Source organism: Corythoichthys intestinalis, chromosome 2 (assembly GCF_030265065.1).
Source record: "Corythoichthys intestinalis isolate RoL2023-P3 chromosome 2, ASM3026506v1, whole genome shotgun sequence".
Taxonomy (NCBI): domain Eukaryota; kingdom Metazoa; phylum Chordata; class Actinopteri; order Syngnathiformes; family Syngnathidae; genus Corythoichthys; species Corythoichthys intestinalis.
In genome coordinates, this window is record NC_080396.1 from 66595055 (window position 1) to 66613153 (window position 18099).

At 39.1% G+C, this 18099-nt stretch overlaps 1 protein-coding gene across 1 annotated transcript in view; it reads right to left on the reverse strand.

Annotated features, from left to right (window-relative positions):
• The window catches only part of LOC130907767 (cadherin-4-like), a 429614-nt gene that overhangs the window by 45412 nt on the left and 366103 nt on the right, over nucleotides 1-18099 (reverse strand). Inside the window, exons 9-11 of the mRNA XM_057823203.1 lie at nucleotides 17286-17423; nucleotides 13304-13489; nucleotides 6971-7227 (exon numbers count right to left, since the gene is read on the reverse strand). Coding sequence (XP_057679186.1) covers nucleotides 6971-7227; nucleotides 13304-13489; nucleotides 17286-17423 — 581 coding nt within the window. The remainder of the gene's footprint in view (nucleotides 1-6970; nucleotides 7228-13303; nucleotides 13490-17285; nucleotides 17424-18099) is intronic.

Below are 18099 nucleotides of genomic sequence, written 5' to 3' on the forward strand. Positions count from 1 at the left end.
CAATAGCACCTGACTCAACGTGAGTAAGCAAGGTGTCAGGTGGTGTTATTAACAAATAAAAACTTTTTCAACATACAGCATATATTTAATCCCCAAAGTTAAATACGCTGTTGATTCAGTAGGCTTGATTTATTTATTATTTGTTTTTTAATTATTTTTTAACAACAACAAAAAAAGAATGTAGCCTAGCAACACTTTTTTTCCCTTCCCAACACCAGGGGATGCTGCAGCACCCTCCCCCACTTCCCGAGCCACTGGATTCTGCACCATTTACGATTTGAAACACATTAGAATCTCATTGTGCACTGTGTAGTAGGCCTGAACGATATTGGAAAAAACCATTGTTGCGATTTTTTGGGGGTTTGCGATATATTGCGATATTATATTGCGATATTCAAAAAAAAAAAAATTATATATATTTTTTGAAATAAATTTTCACTAGATGATTTGAATAGCTGTTTGGAAAGACTTTGGATGACTCACCATCACCACAGTGTACAGTGATCCCTCGTTTTTCGCGGTTACTGGGGACCAGAACCCGTCGCGATAAGTGAAAAACCGCAAAGTAGCGCACCCCCCCACCCCACAATTAAAAAATTTTTTTTTGTGTGTGTGTGTTTTTGTGCTCAATGTATTTATTCAGATTTTGCATTGGAAAGAGATACATATAAGACATATTTTTTTCTCACTTTCTCCACCAAAGTGATTTAAAAAATGTATATAAATAAATAGTTTTTAAGCACTTCAAATGTCATAATTATGATCAGTTTTAAACATAACTGTCCAACCAAATCATTTTTGAACAAGAATAAAGTACTGTAGTAAATAAATGCTTGGCTTTATTAAATGCTTCTGTTTATCTACCTTAGCTGTGACCGTTAGAGTGACATGTAGAAATTTCAAACTCCTCATGATCACTTCTGGCACTTATATGTCTCCAACGGCTCCACACACACACGCATTCATTCCAGCGCGGCTTCCTTGCAGAAACTGTTTAACAAGTTAAACGATGATTGACAGATGCTCGTGTGAAGTCTGCTTCTTTGGCCAGATCAAAGCCATCGTTAACTTTAATAAGCAAGTGCAGCAGTGACCAGTGCTGTTAATTTTACTTTAAAAAAGTAATTAATTACAGTTACAAATTACTTCTCCCAAAAAGTAATTGCGTTAGTAACTCAGTTACCTGAATGTAAGAGTAATTAGTTACTTGGCAAAGTAACTAGTGATATTTTTTTTTCTCCAAAAAAAAAAAAAAAAAAAAACCACACACACAGGTCACACAATGTGAAGCTTAAAGTGTTTGGGGGACAATTGGCCCTAGCCCAATTCTTTACCCTCCACTTAACTAGACACAAGGGTATTGCGATAACTAGCTAGTAACCTTTGCTATGTGTGGAAGTCATTTAAAGTTGTGAATCAATCGTTAAAGTTGTTAAAATTTCTCCCGTTATTGCATTAGTTGCCTTCTGTCTACTTTAAACATGTGTAAGTTTTAAAACTGTTTCATCATTTAAAGATAGATTTAAGTTAAGATTTTGCCGATTTAGGAGCATTTTAGATTCTAAAAAATTACTTAGGTTCGCTAGGAAGGATCTCTACATCAGGGCCTTCCTGAGAGGTGTACTGCTTTAAGATGGCGGCTGTTTACAAACGCATGTAGTCCTTAAAACATGTTGGCAGTGCAGCAGTGTCTGTCATTTGCATCTAGTTCTATAATATGATATCTACCGTGTCATGTGGGCGTAGTTTGTCGGCTATGGCTGCAGTCAGGTATTATTGGAGCCACCTAGCATCGCGGTTGGAACGGCGTCTTCCCCACTCCTGCTCTGCTCTCGTCCCCGTGAGTCCATTTCTCTCAGACTTTTTTTTTATTCAACCAACTTAGTAACACATAGTAACGCACGCCTTTCCCGCCTCAGTAACGGTAACGGCGTTGCCAAGATGAGAAAAGTAATTAATTAGATTACTCATTACTGAAAAAAATAACGCCGTTAGTAACGCCGTTATATTGTAACGCCGTTATTAACAACACAGGCAGTGACTGAGAGGAACAAAGGCCTGGGAGAGGGAGGGTTTTAGGCTGTGTGCAGATCAGAAAGCAAGACGTATGTGGATAAAAAAAAAAACAAACTATCGCACGTGCTTGCGATGGGACTATCGCGCACGCGCACATCGCGATGGCGATGTTCAAACGATATATCGTTCAGGCTTACTGTGTAGTGATGTATTTGTGTGCAATCACATTGCTATATACATTTTCTTTTGTCTCACAAAGAGTTGATTCATATTGTAGCTTGGAATTGGGGGTTGGGAAATGAGTGCGGTGGACAGGAGAACATAATCCCTATCCTGCAGCAAAGGAGTTGGGATTGTCCCAGCAGGCAGTGGGCATGATCTTGAGTGAAGCAGCATGTTTCAAAAAGGGATCAGAGAGATGACATTCCCACACTCCGGAGGTTTTCACACTGGCCAAGCAAGCCTGCGGACACAATCAGGTGGACTGTGAAATCCTCAACAGGAATACCGTGAATTCATCCCAGCGGGATTGGGGGCATAAAGCAGTGAGGCAACGGCAAGGGTTATTTTGACGGGGAGAGATGCCGCAATGGCTACATTAACTGCTTGTAATGCTCATTAAGAACAAACCTATCAAGGCTCCTGGATGCTTTTTCACAGCTCAGTGGAAGGTACTCGCGCAAGCGAACGCTATTCTGAGTAGTGTTACTGTGAAAAGTGATTTTCTCTATGTTAGTAAGTAACATCGTTATTTGCTTTTTAGTAAGTTAGTGCTTTTATTTCATTTTAACTTCCCAACTGCTTTGCTGACCCTGCTTGCCTTTTGCAGCAAAGGCTAGATGGATTATTACAATATGGGTGTTTGTGTAGTGATCCATTAAAAACAAGAAATCACAGTTTATTGGGTACCTCTGTGTCACAGAGCCAGAGTAAAGAGCTCATTATATTTTTCTTCTTTTTAGTACACGAGACCCACTGATTCAGAGAGCCAGCCTGATTGCATTATTGATTAAAAGTCATCATATTTTGTATTTAATGTTTGCACTAATGGCACTGCTGAATTCACAGATTTTGGATGATAAATATTTGATCCATGTTACGGGTAAACCCTTATCTGTGTGTGCATCGTAAGTGTTCATTAAAACATAGCAGCAGACTTCATATTCATGAAAGCATTATTCAATTTTGTCAACCACTGTAACATGATGCACATTGTGAAGATTAACCCTATTGTTGGATATGGAAAAATAACTTTGTCAATATGTTTCATTTAAAATGTATTACATACAAGAGTTGGATTGGTATTGTATCCAAATACAGTGGTACCTCAAGATTCGAAGGGTTCTGTACACGAATAATTCATTTGACGAAAAGTTTTTCGAAGCTTTTTCGCTTCTAATTGTAAAAAAAAATACTTATCCCACAAAAGATAAGACGTACTGTTATTGACAATTCCCACTCGCAACAATACAACAATATATCTACGTTTGACTGTAAATGTTAACAAATGAAATATACACACCACAGTACACTTACACAACCCTTACAAGCGAATCTTTTAGCACTCCGTGTTTTCTATGAGCTCAAATACTCATGTAATTGCACCTGTAGAATAAACTGAACCTAACAAACAAGTTACACTTATGGCCGTTTCAAACTAGCAGCAGCATAGTGTGAAGGGTTCAGCGGCAACCCATTCATTGTGTATGTGGGAGGGGACTTCTTGGCGAAAGTGAGCGGTGGCGGTCGTTTTGGACAGAGCAAAATGTCTTCAGTGAATTTTCGCCGAGCGGCGGGGCCCAAAATAGAGGGGCCATTGAGATGGCGACACTCCAAGAATATGACAAATTTCATTTTGCATTTACATGGTTCCGTTTCTATTTGAACCATGTGAAAACGATGTGGTATTCATGCGAGGCCCTAGGGGCAGTGCAGTTTTACAAGGGGACAGCCAATGATGTACTTCCTTGACAACAACCTCCTCATCCCGGAAGACAACATATCCACCCACTTGAAGCAATGGCGTCCATGCGTAATTTTTTCTTTTGCTTCAATAGCACAAAAACGCGATAATAGAATATATTTAAATGAAAAATATTCCGTTCCGCCATGTTTGCTGTTTCGTATGTTTACTAGCAGCGTCTGCACATGCCCAAAGTAACCTGTGCGAGTGCTGACTTCATCGGAGCGAGAGCGTTCCATTCATATGATCAAGGAGCAATCCCCGCAATCGACTTGTTCCACTTTGGAGGCCTTTGCCCTACGTTTTCGCCGTCAACATTCTGCAACACAATTGCTGCGTCTTCCTGTCACAGTGTCACCATCTAAATGACTCAAAACACTTGTTCCATTTTCACGTCAACAACGCATCCAATAGTAGATGGGCAGGCGTACTTACTGTACTATCATGCCTGACGAAACCTTGATTAAATACGCTTTTTCAAAGTTTCGTGAGCTCTTGGATACTCGAAAAAGGACTCTCATACCTCTTCTTGCAAAGCCAAATGGTTGCTCCATGTACATTTGTGTGGAAATGTAGTTCATGAACAACAAAAAAAAACTCTTCACATCTCGAAACTAGTAAAACTTTACAAGGCTATTATAATGCTGCCTACTACTTGAATAGGAAAGGTTGCTGTTTACTTGTGCAACAATGAAAAATAAATGCACTGGTGCTTGGGACTATAGTTAATATGCTTGCTGCTTTTCACTTCCTGACAGCGTCTACGTCTGGCTACGTGGCTCTTCCCATTTGGCGCTTGCCATGTACAGCTTTTCACACTGGGCTGACGCTAGTGTGAAAAGGCCTTTAAGTGCCGCCAGAGGGCGACAAAGCATTACAAACACAGCCAAAAGAGGACACAACAACAAACAGCATACCGCACGAATGCTATTTTTAGACTGTGACGTCGCCATTATAACGCGGAAGTGGGACATTATCGACACGCCCTCCCGTACAATCCATGTTATTTCTGCTTGTTTTCTCTGGTAATCTTTCAAAAAACAATATGCCGATCAAACACTGCTGCTATGGAACTTGTAGAAACAACTCTAGACATTACGACATATGAAGGATGTTTCCTTCATACGTTTCCCGAAACAAAAAACTCAGAGGAAAAGATGGATCAACTTGCGTGGATGTCCAAAAGACCAGTTTAACATCAGCAAGGTGAAGCCATTCACATTTATATGCAGTAAACATCTTGTTGGGGGCCATTGTCCTACAAAGGACAAAGAGGTAAGCCATTTTAATATTTTTATTCACATTTTAGTGTGGCGTTTTGCCGTGCTGCTTCTGTCTGACAATGAATGACCTGAAAAAAAAATTAAAATGATATTTGTTTGCCACTGTTACCTTTTCTGTTTAAAAAAAAACAACTTTAGTAAGGGGGTAAGTGTAAATAAATTATAAAATGAGATTTGTTATATATAAGAAAGACAGGGCATATGGTGGTAAAGGATAGATTGTTGAAACAAGAGAATGTCATTGTCAGTGGCGTAAGGCAATGCACACAAGAAAAACGCGTAAAAAAAAAGCTAACTCTGGATCAGGTCGGTTCTTTTTCCCGTCTTTTTCCGCCCTCGACACTCAATCTCTTTAACTGAACATTTGTATGTTCTTCCACATCTTTACCAGTGAATTTGGCACCAGGGGCATCATTTTCGGACAGAATTCGTAGGTTTAGCTCAGTAAGCATCTCGTTCGTACACTATTTCCATTCATTTACTATTTGGGACAAACGGGAGGTTGACCCGCCTAGCAACAATTGCTAACGTAATGAATTTTAATGAGCAAAGGTGACGTGTTGCGTGCGGTACGCCATTGAACAGGCTGTTTTACTAAAGCTTGGAACGAATTAAGGCGAATTACATGGAAAACACGATTCATGATACGAAAAAAATCATACGAAACTCAATACGGAACTAACTTATTTCGTATCCTGAGGTACAATTGTATTTAAAAACAGTTCTAAAAGATATTTGCAAACGAATGATATGTAAGGGAATAAAAAAAAAATGTACACACAATTTCATCAACAAAATAAACCTGTCTAATGCCAGGGACAAACTTTGAATTTGTGTTCGTAACAATGTGTTTCCGCACACAGAAAAACATTGGTTACCAAGTGTTTTTTTGGGTGAGTAAAACCTGCCTCCACCTGGAGGTTTCGCTCATTTGGGAGTTGGCTGGTATGCTTATGATATGATCATCCCTGGCAGGTGAGTGATCTTAGCAAGCTGCAGGAAGAAGTATGACATTTATTTTTCAAACCCCTGACCTAGAGGATGAAAAATGTATGTCTCCAGCTTAGGCAAGGCAGTTTGGGTAATCATTTATGCCTGCGTCTCTGGTCCTGTGTCTCGACCTTACTGGTTAGGTGTCTGACAAGTGATGCATGATGCTCTCCTTCGCTTCCTCTCCCATGCCCGTGCTTCCACCTAGTACTGTCCACGTTGCTTTCCTCCCGTTCCCAACAGGATGCTGTCAACCTGTCTCGCCTTTGATAAGCACCCGTCAAGTTCAAACCTTGACCCAGAGTCAGATAACATGCTCAAGTCCGTTCTCTCTCTCCTTCTATCACCGTCTTACTTTTAGATGTTTCAACAACCTTTAAATTCTGACATTGTCTCATATGTATTCATCATCCATTGACAGAGACATACAGCTCTTTGTCGGATGCAAAGCCACATGTTGTAAATCACATATTATGCAAAAATGATTTAAATGTCATGTTTAGATCACTATTTGATGCATACTTAATGCTCAGTCTCTTTTTCAATATATATAACTTTCATTTCAGTTAGGACATAAAAGTAAGACCAAATAAGATTCGCGATATTCATAGTCTATGGAGGCTACCGTTTTCTTTTCACAACTCTGCAGGGTTTTGTGGGCAAAATTAGCTCAATTACCATTCTGTAATTGAATCAAACGAATTTCCCCAATCAGTACCTGATTGTCTGCTGCATCTGTAGTCGATCGGGATCCGTGGCTGAAAAGGTTGTCAGACTAGTGCCAGCTGGAACGCCCTCCTGAAATCGGATGTGTTTTGGGTTTGTGGGGAAGTATGGTGCTTCATTGACATCCTGCACAGATATGGTGACACCCGCCGTGGACTGGAGGGAGGACTGGATCCCACTGGCCAGATGGGCCTGGTTGGACACCACAACTGTCAGCATGAAGGCTCGGTTCATCTCAAAGTCAACCGCCTAGAAGAAAGGACAAAGCAGAAGAGTATTTTTGATAAAAGTGGTTAGCTTTAATCCTGATTTCACTTAGAAATATTTTCAAACAGTAAAACCCTTGCAGGTGTCACCAACATTGCACCAATGTAGTGGCATTGCACACGTTTACGGTATTTTGTATTGGATCCAAATGAGTATACTCTTCCTGGGGTCCAAATTTGAACAAAACATTGAAATATTCATAAATACAGAACAAGTCTCCTACTCCCACTAATCCACACCTTACTGCATCCTTCAAATTGCGTCTCTGTCTTACCTCAAGCCTCCTTTCTTATCCACTGCTAATTTGTGTGTTTATCATTTTTTTTTACATATCTTAATGACTCAGTGCAATCAAGAGTTCTATATTTGTGTATTTCCATGTGTAATTATTTTCAGTTTTGTTTATTGTCAAACCTATTATCTGTACCCTGAAATGTGAATTCCTCCTTGTCACTTCCCCAAAGAGCTCTGTAAATATGACAAGCTCGAGTTAAGACCTTTGCTTTTGTTTACAGATGAGCTTAGGTGCCCCATGGGAGGTTGTCCATACCTGGTTGCGGTGTCATCTTGTGAGCGCCAGCAACACACTGGAGAAAATAAGTGGGTCTCTTATGATGTCTTGACTTTACCCATCACATGATGTCTGATGTGAACCATTCTGCTGTTCCCTGGAGTGGCTCTCTGTTTACCTTTTGAGGCTTTCTATTTCTCATCATTCTCAGGGGGAATACCATCTTTTATTTTATGATTTCCTCATAATATCCCATGGGTCTCTGTGGAAGCTTGTGGCTATTCGACTGCCTGCTGAATTTTACATCAGGGAGTGTGAGGGATGGACGATAAAAGGCACTGATCTAGATATAATGAAGAAAAGCAAAATGCCAATGTGCACGAATCAGAGTCCTGTGGGAATTATATAAAATGTTAGTGTTATTTCTTAAGCATTATTATCGGAAGTGAAATGAGTTTTGCTGAACTCATACACCATAAAGAAATTATTTCAGCAAAATGCGTACAACTTCCTAAAGGTGAACCTGCACACATATTATGCATTCAGCATTTTTCCCCTTCATGCTTTAACAAGCTGGGCCAACATTCATCCGAATGGCTGAACACAGAAACAAGACAATGGATTCTTGTTGCTGTCGTTCACTACAGCGGGTATCCTATTATAAGTGTATAAAAACCACTGCCTCTGTAATTGGGAAATCAATACCTTATTGCTACAGTGATCTTGCTAGCCATTGTGTATAGGTGCGAGTGTGGGAGTTTTTTCGAAAGACTTCTAATCCCTCATTTTGGACACGAGGGGTCATTCCAAAGGCCATAGCTGTAGTGTTCCCTGAACACAGCACTGTGTTCAATTACTATATATATTGTTTTTTTAAATAAAAACAACCACAAGAGTTTTGACATTACATCTATCTGACAAGGAATTGCTTCCCAACATATGCTTCTCAAATGTTAATAAATAGCTTAAGCTTTATGATTGTACAAGTGTTATCTAAAAATTCATAATTCAGAGCACAGCTGTCTACATCTTGAAACAAGGGAGGGCAGGCAGGCACTTTAAAGGGTAAAGCTGTTCTTCAAAATGTACAATGTAACATTTAATTGGAAAAAGCACGGCCTGGCCACCCACACTTCTTGATATGATGCATTCTGTCTTACAATAATATTAATAATAATAATACATCAAACTTGTATAGCGCTTTTTTGGACACTCAAAGACGCTTTACATAACATAACACATAAACAGAATTAAGAGGTGGGAAAAGCTAGTTTGAACAGGTGGGTTTTTAGGGTTTTTATAATCATGGAACCATTGTTTTACCAGTTAACCCGGCCTTCCAGTATTGTAACAGTCCTCTGAGCTCTGCCACGTCAGAGCATCGTTGTACTCTGAGTGTGATGGATGTTCTCCTTATGATCATAAGTAAACTTTTAAAAGACTTTTGGAGTGGGAGTCTTTTTTTTTTCTAAAAACAAAGTGAGAACGGATTTTTTCTCCCCTGACATTGTCAAAACATCAAAATAATTTAACATAGCAATGGCGTAGGTTTGGTCTCAATTAGGGATGGGAATTGATACGATTTTTACGATTCCGATTCCATTATCGATATTGCTTAACGATTCGATTCTTTATCGATTCTCTTATCGATTCTAATTTGTGGAAAAAGAACAAACGTTTTGATTGGCATTGAGTTTGTTTAAGCAGAAGTCACAACCTTACAAACTCACAACGAGGTCAAAAGAAGCACAAAGCCTCAATGTTAACTGTGGCAATAAGTGGCAAATGCACAAGAATGTTTAACATTTTACTGAAACATTTTTCTAGTAGAAATAAAAAATATTGGTATATATTGGCATATAGGTCGTTGTTCTGCCTTTGGCAATATGTGTTAAAGCAGGGGTCCCCAAACTTTTCCATTCTCTGATGAGGGGCCGGGGTCAGTTTGTAACAGAAAAAGTGTGACGATTGCAGGAGTGCCTAAATGTAAAAAAATATTGTTTTTCAGAAAGCCACAATCAAATAGCCCTTTCTGGATTCTTCACGGAACAAAAGTAAATAAAATGAAAATAATAATATGATAATAATAATAAATAATATTAACACTATTAATTAAATAGATAATAACCAAATAAGCCTCTCTGAGTTCTTCACAGAAAAAGGCCAGGAAATAAATAACACTATTGAGAAAAAAAATAATTCAAAATGCTCTCTGGTATTGTTCAGGGGGCCGGACCAAATGTGGAGGCGGGCCGTATTCGGCCCGCGGGCTGTAGTTTGGGGACCCCTGTGTTAAAGTGTATTATTTACCATTATATTGAAATGCATGCCTTTTAGTTTTTATGGTGCTTTCACGCTCAAGTGGGGGCGCCCTTGCGCTTCCTCACATGAAGAAGAACGTGCTCACATGAAGAAGAGCGCGCTTACACGCGAAGAAGAAGTGCCGCATCCAAGCGAGTGAGCGAGTTAGTGAGAGAGGGCAATACTGCTACGAGCCTCCGTTCTTTGTTAATGTTTGTAAAATATCTACAGAGGCAACGCCTGTATGTATCATGTTTTGTGTTGTTGTTGTGTGTTTCCACTCGCGATCGGGCACTTAAATCCAGTTGTGTAGTGGTTTGAACGATATGCTAATGCTAGCGAACGCATGCTAACTGTGTTATTACTGTATTAGCAGCTAATCATCGCTAATTTACGTTGATGCAAACCTGTTTGTTATTGGGGATGAAATTCATTTGTTTTATTTCTATTTTTCGTTTCGCTCTTCAAGTGATGGTTGAATAAAGTCAATAAATTATACCAAATACTTCTGCGTTATTTGGGAGTTTAGCTAGCTGTATAGCCAGGACGGAGCCTTAGCGTCTCGGTGAGGACAGTGCAGTCGTATTCCCTCCTGATGCAGTTATCTCCACCTTGCAATGACTGCAAGTCGCTTTGTTGTAATTTTTCCTCGTGAAGTGAAGACACACTTTCAAGCATTTGAACCTACGTGCTGTCATTGTTATGTTTACGGCTGCAATGCTCATGCTAAACCATCGTAACCTTTCATTTTCACCCTCTTTCCTGGTGAAGTATAGCAAAACTTTGGAGCGAGTGGTTCTTGGCGCCATGCTAGTTTGATGCGTCTGGACAACAAGACACGTCACGACGCAATACACGTCTTTAGGAATTGTTAAAGGGATCGTTCAGGCTTTTTCATTGTGATGTTGAGGCCTCGTAACATTAGGAACCGGTTCGGAATTGGAATCGGATTTCGATTCCCATCCCTAGTCTCAATATTGGTAGGGACGATATAACAGCATAACCTGCATGTACACTTTTTGCTAGGGACGGGACATTAATAAGACCAAACAGATTGGGTGAACGGGGGTCAGGGTTATATTTCTCACCAATATGAACCTAATTAATTGACTATTAATTGGCTAAATGATTAATGCAAAATAAATCTGTATTGACTCAAACCAACTTTCACGCTGCAAATTTATAACGTCTTTAGCTGCTAATTTTTCTTAAATCTAGTCGACTAATTTTCTCCATCTTGTTTTGAGTGTTAAAGGCTAGTTAAAAGAATAATGTGTCAGATTCTTCCACTTTAAGTTAATATTACTACAGTATTTGTTCTTATTAAGGCCCGTACAAAGGTTAGTCTAAAGGTTAGTCATTGTTCACCTAGATCAAGAAAAATATGCTTTCAAATCATGTTTTGAACAATATCTTTTCTTGAATTAAGAACATTTCTGACAGTTAAAAAAAATTAAATATACAACCTTTTTGCTTAACATAAGTATGTTAAGCTTATTGTCAGCAAGGTATTTTTCTTATTTCAAGAAATCTCAGTAAGTAAAATTTACTTGAAGCACTAGCAGATAATTTCACTTATTTCTAGTAGATTTCCACTGAAAACAAGGGAATTTAAGTTTATTTGTTTTTTTCCCTCTTTGTTTTTTTAGTTTTAAGGAGGTTGGGTTTTGCAGTGCAGTATTGGTTTAGGTGGTACACTGTCAGACTCAAACATTTGTTTTCAAGAATAAGTGTCTGGATTTCATAAGCCAATTTAAATTGCAATATTGGAACACAAATTATATTAACATACGCAAGAAATACAAACTTATTGATGATCTCTTAACTATCCAGGAATGCAAAAAAGAAACAGTTCTGTGCATGCGTGTAATGTTAAAAATGGCCTCAAATACAGAGGTTCCAAAGTAAACACTACAAACTTTCGATAAAGAAAGGAATATTTATTTACTTACTTACTTACTTATTTACTTACTTTATTTACTCATGGACGGACATGTAGAAACATTCTCAAGTCATCAGCCAACATAACTGTCGTTTGAGGGGGAAATATGGACTAGCACATTCAGCAAGTGAAAAGGGGTCAAGGTAAGTCTGAACACATTGAAAGTACTGTAATTCACTTAATAATGGTTGGGTTAATTATGTCATTACAACATGGGAAGACAATCTAAATTACCTATATAATTGAAGTATTATATAATGCAAATAAGTTTGCGTAAAAATTGGTGGGGACAATTTGAGCATCCTGAAAAGTTGGTAGTGTTATGTCCCTACCGTCCCTATGCAAACCTACGCCCTTGGAACATACGTACATTTTCATTTACAAATAAAATGTGACACTCAAATTTCACTGTCTTTTAACAGAACGCTCCATTTTTTTAAAATCCAAAAATTGGCAAATCTGGTTGTGACATCGCAACCAGAAGGTAAGATCGTGCCTCGTTTTCTAGGCTTTCAGTAGTATGTGTAAAACTCAACAAATAACAAAATGGTCACATGAAGACAACATAATAAAAAACTGATGCATAGTATGCTAGCAGACAGCGAAAATCTTTAGCTCGGTCTAGTTGTGACATCTAAACCCGAGGTAACAATTTTGACTAGCTTTGTTGTGCGTTTGAGCCATCCTCGACAAATGACAGAACGGTCACACGGCACAACAACAAAGTAGAAAGCCTATAATTACTAGCATGGTAGCGGGCTGCAAAAGTCTGCAGCTCATTCTGCTTGTGACAGCAAGATTGGAGATTACTTTAGTTGGAGGGGCGGAAGTACTGTAATTTTCGGACTATAAATCGCTACCCACCAAATTTGACTAGAAAACAGCATTTGTTCATAGATAAGATGCACTGGACAATAAGCCGCACCGGACTAGGGTTGCCAACAGTCCAGGATTGGGCGAGACAACCCGGAATATATGAAGTTCTGATTGGTACCGCCGGAATTTTGTTTGTTCCAAACGTTCCTTGATAATACCGTTTCAAAAAAAGTTATGTTCTAGGACACATTACAATTTTGAAAACACGGTACTGTTTACCAAAATAAAATTGTCAAAAAAGTTAGACCTTTAATAGTTTTTTGCTTTTTAGTTACACAAATATGATCCTTAACTGTGCAAATCTTTATTGTTGATGAAAATACACAGCAAATCTGATGTTTTTTTTGTTTTGTTTTTTTAAATATGTCCTCCATTTTGACCCTATCTCTGAATCCTATCTCAGAAGCCTTGCAAAGTAATTTGCTTACCTTTACTACAGTCACCATGCCATCATTGGTTACAGGGTCAGTGCGAATGGTGAAGTGCCCGGATGGGTCACCACTGATGATCCTGTAAATAGCATTCCAGTTGGGGGAATGTGGTTGGTCGGCGTCTATCACTGTCAGATTAGCTACTGCAACATCCACTCGATTCTCAGGAACCTCACCGGAAAACTGCAGAGATTGGAGAAAATATAACCTTGCACGTTGCTTCAAATCAATTTCTTTTGACAACTGTCTTGAAGGATATATTGAGCATTTGAAGTGTGGCAATTCGTTCAAAGCATTTCTGTCTTTCATTTCTCTTAAGTGGTGCTTTTCAGGTAGAATAACTTTAATGACCACGCTTTTTCTACTGCTGAGCTGCCAACAAGCGATAAACACAATTGCACACCGGAAATGCACATGCACACAAGAGCGTTGTCTGAAAGTTTTCTGCCTTTTTTTGAAATCCTAGTCTTCATTCATACACATTAATGTCCTGCCCTTTGAAATCTAAAGTAGAGTGGGAAAAGAAGAATTGAAGAAAGCCATGAGGAGCCATCACTGGGGGAGGGAAAACATCTGTTTGAGTGTAAATGAGTGGTTTTTAGTTGTCCCCTTGCAGTGCTAACACGTGCTATGTTCTGATAAGCCTGACGACGAGTGAGCTGCTGTCTGTCAGATGTCTGTTATGGTGGGGATTGACCAAAGTCACACATCCTCAGGGGATAAAGGCTACCAGAGGACTGAAACTCCGCCTACACGAAAAATCTTGAAACTCGAAAATGACTGCTCATGGTCGAAGAGCGATTATGTACATGAGTCGACTCATCTGCAGGCAACAAGCATGAAGCATCCCAGCGTCACATGTCACCATGGGTAACAGACATGGTTGAAGCCACTGAGCCGCTTATGTGAGTGTTTGATATCAAAGAGCAAAGCTCCAGACCAAACACTCAAGCGGGTCATAATACCCGCTGCAACCTTCGCATCAACCAGCAAACAGCTGACAGCTGTGGCTGGATTAGGAGCCTGTGTCTGGAGAGCTGTTCAGAGGCATGGTGACATTCTTAAGACAACACACAGGTCCGGGTGGTCCTTTCACACTCCTGGCATGAAGTAAGGAGCAGACTATTTTACACTTCAGTGAGAAAAATTAGGACGTGTATATATATATATATACACTCATGTTCTAAGTGCCAATGATTTGGCTTCACAGCCTGTGTGACCTTTGAGTATCGAGATATGATGAAGTATCTGCTACTGCTCTTACTATTTAAACCTCAATTTCCAAATGAAAAAAAAAACAAAACAAGTGAAGGACAGAGGGTCAGTATGTCTGATAACTTGTGGTGTCTTAGCACCAACTTATGAGCTCAACGAAGGTGCACAAATTATTCATATCTTTATTTACAAGACTCACAATTAAAAACATAATTATCTCTATCTTCCTATCCTTATCTAGATCAAAACGTAAGAAAAAAATGCACCACATTCAAAAAGACAAAAGGATTATGACATTTTTTTTTTTAAAACAATGCGCTCAAAGCTGTATACAGTGGTACCTCTACTTAAGAACGTCTCTACACACAGAATTTTAAGGTTAAGACACGCCTTAATGGGGAAATATTGCCTCCTGTTACGAAAGAAATTTCAAGATTCGAAAGGCAAAAAATACAGTATAGCTGGTACTCACAGCTCCTAGAATTTACTGAATGTAACATACGTATTGCTGCTCTGCCATTGGCTATTGCCTAAATGCCTCCAATTAGCTAAGGGACCCCTCTACCGTATGTGTATATCCGCGTACACCCGCGACTCTAGTGAGTAAGTAGTGGGTAAGTAGTGAGGTATCACAAGTAGGTTGGATGAAAGGTGATTTTTCTGATAGAGATCGACTGATATGGGTTTTCAGGACCGATACAGACACCGGTTAGTAGTAGTTAGAGGGGGCCGATAACCAATTTTTGGAGCCGATATTAATTTGTAGTAAAAGTGTAAAAATTGGCGTTAAAAAAATTGAATAATGTAAACACTGAACTTCATTGAAATGCCTAAAACATGTTTATTGAATCACACTAGTAGAAAATAAAGCTAAGTGGCATGGTTCAGTGGTAGAGTAGTCATTCCCCAACCCAGAGGTTGTGGGCTCGATTCTCCGCTCTGATGACCTCATGTCAGCATCCTTGAGCAAGATACTAAACACCACGTTGCTCCTGGTGCTGCATCAACAGTAGGTAGATGAGGATAAAGTGTGAAGCGCTTTGAGGGACTTAAAAAGGTGGAGAGGGGCACTACAAGTGTAACTCCATATACGATTACCATTTCAGTAATAAAAGGACGGGGTGAATGCTAGTGCAGGAGACAGCAGGCAGGAGGGAGAGGCACGGCTGCATCAGAGCCGAAATAACCCAGTTTTGAATTGATTTTTTCATATCGGCCGGTCGGATTAAAAAAATGGCCTATATCGATATACGTCAAATATAAAAAAATATTGGCGATGATAATCTGCCAAGCCAATAATCGGTCTATCGCTATTTTCCAATGTAAAATGGGTACCTTGGTTTAATTGATGATGGAAAACAATGCTAGGTAAAACCAGAAAGGATTAAATCAGATAATAAATACTCGCATAATGGTTTGCCTTGTCACCCAAATGACTTTGAAACAAACCCACAATCCAAAACAGGTGATTAATGATTTGAATTTGCTCTGCTCACTGACCTTCAATAAATTTTATCATAAATAACCGTGATAGCAATAGCTTGTTTTTTTTTTTTTGGCAATGATTGAAATGCAGTTAAAGTTCGTACTAATTTATTACTGGCCACCAACATTAAATATACCTCCATCACAGGAGACTCTTTATAGAATAGCGTGTCCAGACATCAGCCTTTTATTAACAACAACAACTCATGCTTGTGTTTTCTCACAGTTGCTGGAAAAAATAGTGCCTGAGAAAGAGCAATCCACTTCATTACATTCTTTTGTGTTGACGTCCACAACATGGTGGTCCACTCATCAATTCCTAGATGATCAAGTTTCCGTCCATGTTTTTTCCGTTTTTTCCCATCCTCAGCTGCTCATCTATTTCCTTTATGTCTGACACATGCTAACACATTAACTGTTAAAGGGTCTTAACTGCCTTAGGGGTAAACGCTAATGCTAACTCATCAGTGACCACCTCAAAGAGCTGCTTGATACTGCCAAGCTCAGCGCCTCATGAGCCCGACGGGTGTGCTGCTCACTTCTCTGCAGGAGTTCACATGAGACAGATTTCGTCTACTGCAGCACATCATCTTTCTGCCTTTCACGGACTACTTGCAACATCCAAGAAAATCAACATGTACGATTGGTTCCGCTTTCCAGCTCTTGCCCAGACATGAACTCTAATCTGTACTACAGATTGATTATTGCACAACAAGAGCATGATAAAATGTACCACACTTTTTAATAACCCTAAATCTCCTATTTTCCCGAATAATTAATAGATAGTCCATCTGAATTGACATCCATTTAGATTGCTTCCATCACGCCTGTTGCCTGAAACTGATACGATATATCACATTACAACATGGACTTTACTTTAGACTTTAATTTTTACCACTTACCTAATGACCTTGTTTTATGTAATCATTATTCTAAATATCACGATTATGACACAAATCATTTTCCTGGCTGCAGGTACATACAGCGATGAAAATGGATGATATGGATTATCCATTTGCTTTGTGTGTGTGCTTTCTAGTGGGAAATGATAAAGAGGTAGTTTGTTCTCCTTATGCCACTACAGTAACCTCATTTTCTTATTCTGTACGTTTTGCCATTGTCTTTTTCATGGCCATTTTCCCGGTGCTCCGCATGCGCATCATCAAAACATTATTATTTTTTAAAAATAATTGTCTTGCATCTGTTTTTCTGTGTTTTTGATCCTGTGACACTCAAGGACCATTGATTATTCTCTAGTCTTGCATTTGCAGACACTCACCGTTCTCGAGGTTAACATGGGGGGGTTGTCGTTTATGTCGGTGATAGAGATGATGGCGGTTGCTGTGTTGGACAGACCGAAATTCAGGTTGCCCTCCATGTCTGTGGCTTGAACAATTATGGTATACTGCGACACTTTCTGCAAAGGTGAAAAGAAGGAAAACAATGTACTTTATATTCTATGCCAGGAACAAAAAGACGTTGGCAGAATCAGTTTAGTGTGTCCTATGAACGGGCGATATGCTCATATTTAACCCTAGGGCAAGTGACTTTTCGGTAATTAAAAAAAAAAAAAGAATACTTGGCCTCATAAAGACTTGGCGTAAACATACGTGGGCATTACATCAAGGGTCATGTAGGCCACAATCTTAACATTTGTTTTTGTACAAGTGTAATTGGCCCAAAATTTGATGTGTGTGTATGAGGTATATGCAGTGCCTTGCAAAAGTATTCGGCCCCCTTGAATCTTGCAACCTTTCGCCACATTTCAGGCTTCAAACATAAAGATATTAAATTAAATTTTTTTTTCAAGAATCAACAACAAGTGGGACACAATCGTGAAGTGGAACAACATTTATTGGATAATTTAAACTTTTTTAACAAATAAAAAACTGAAAAGTGGGGCGGGCAATATTATTCGGCCCCTTTACTTTCAGTGCAGCAAACTCACTCCAGAAGTTCAGGGAGGATATCTGAATGATCCAATGTTGTCCTAAATGACCGATGATGATAAATAGAATCCACCTGTGTGTAATCAAGTCTCCATATAAATGCACCTGCTCTGTGATAGTCTCAGGGTTCTGTTTAAAGTGCAG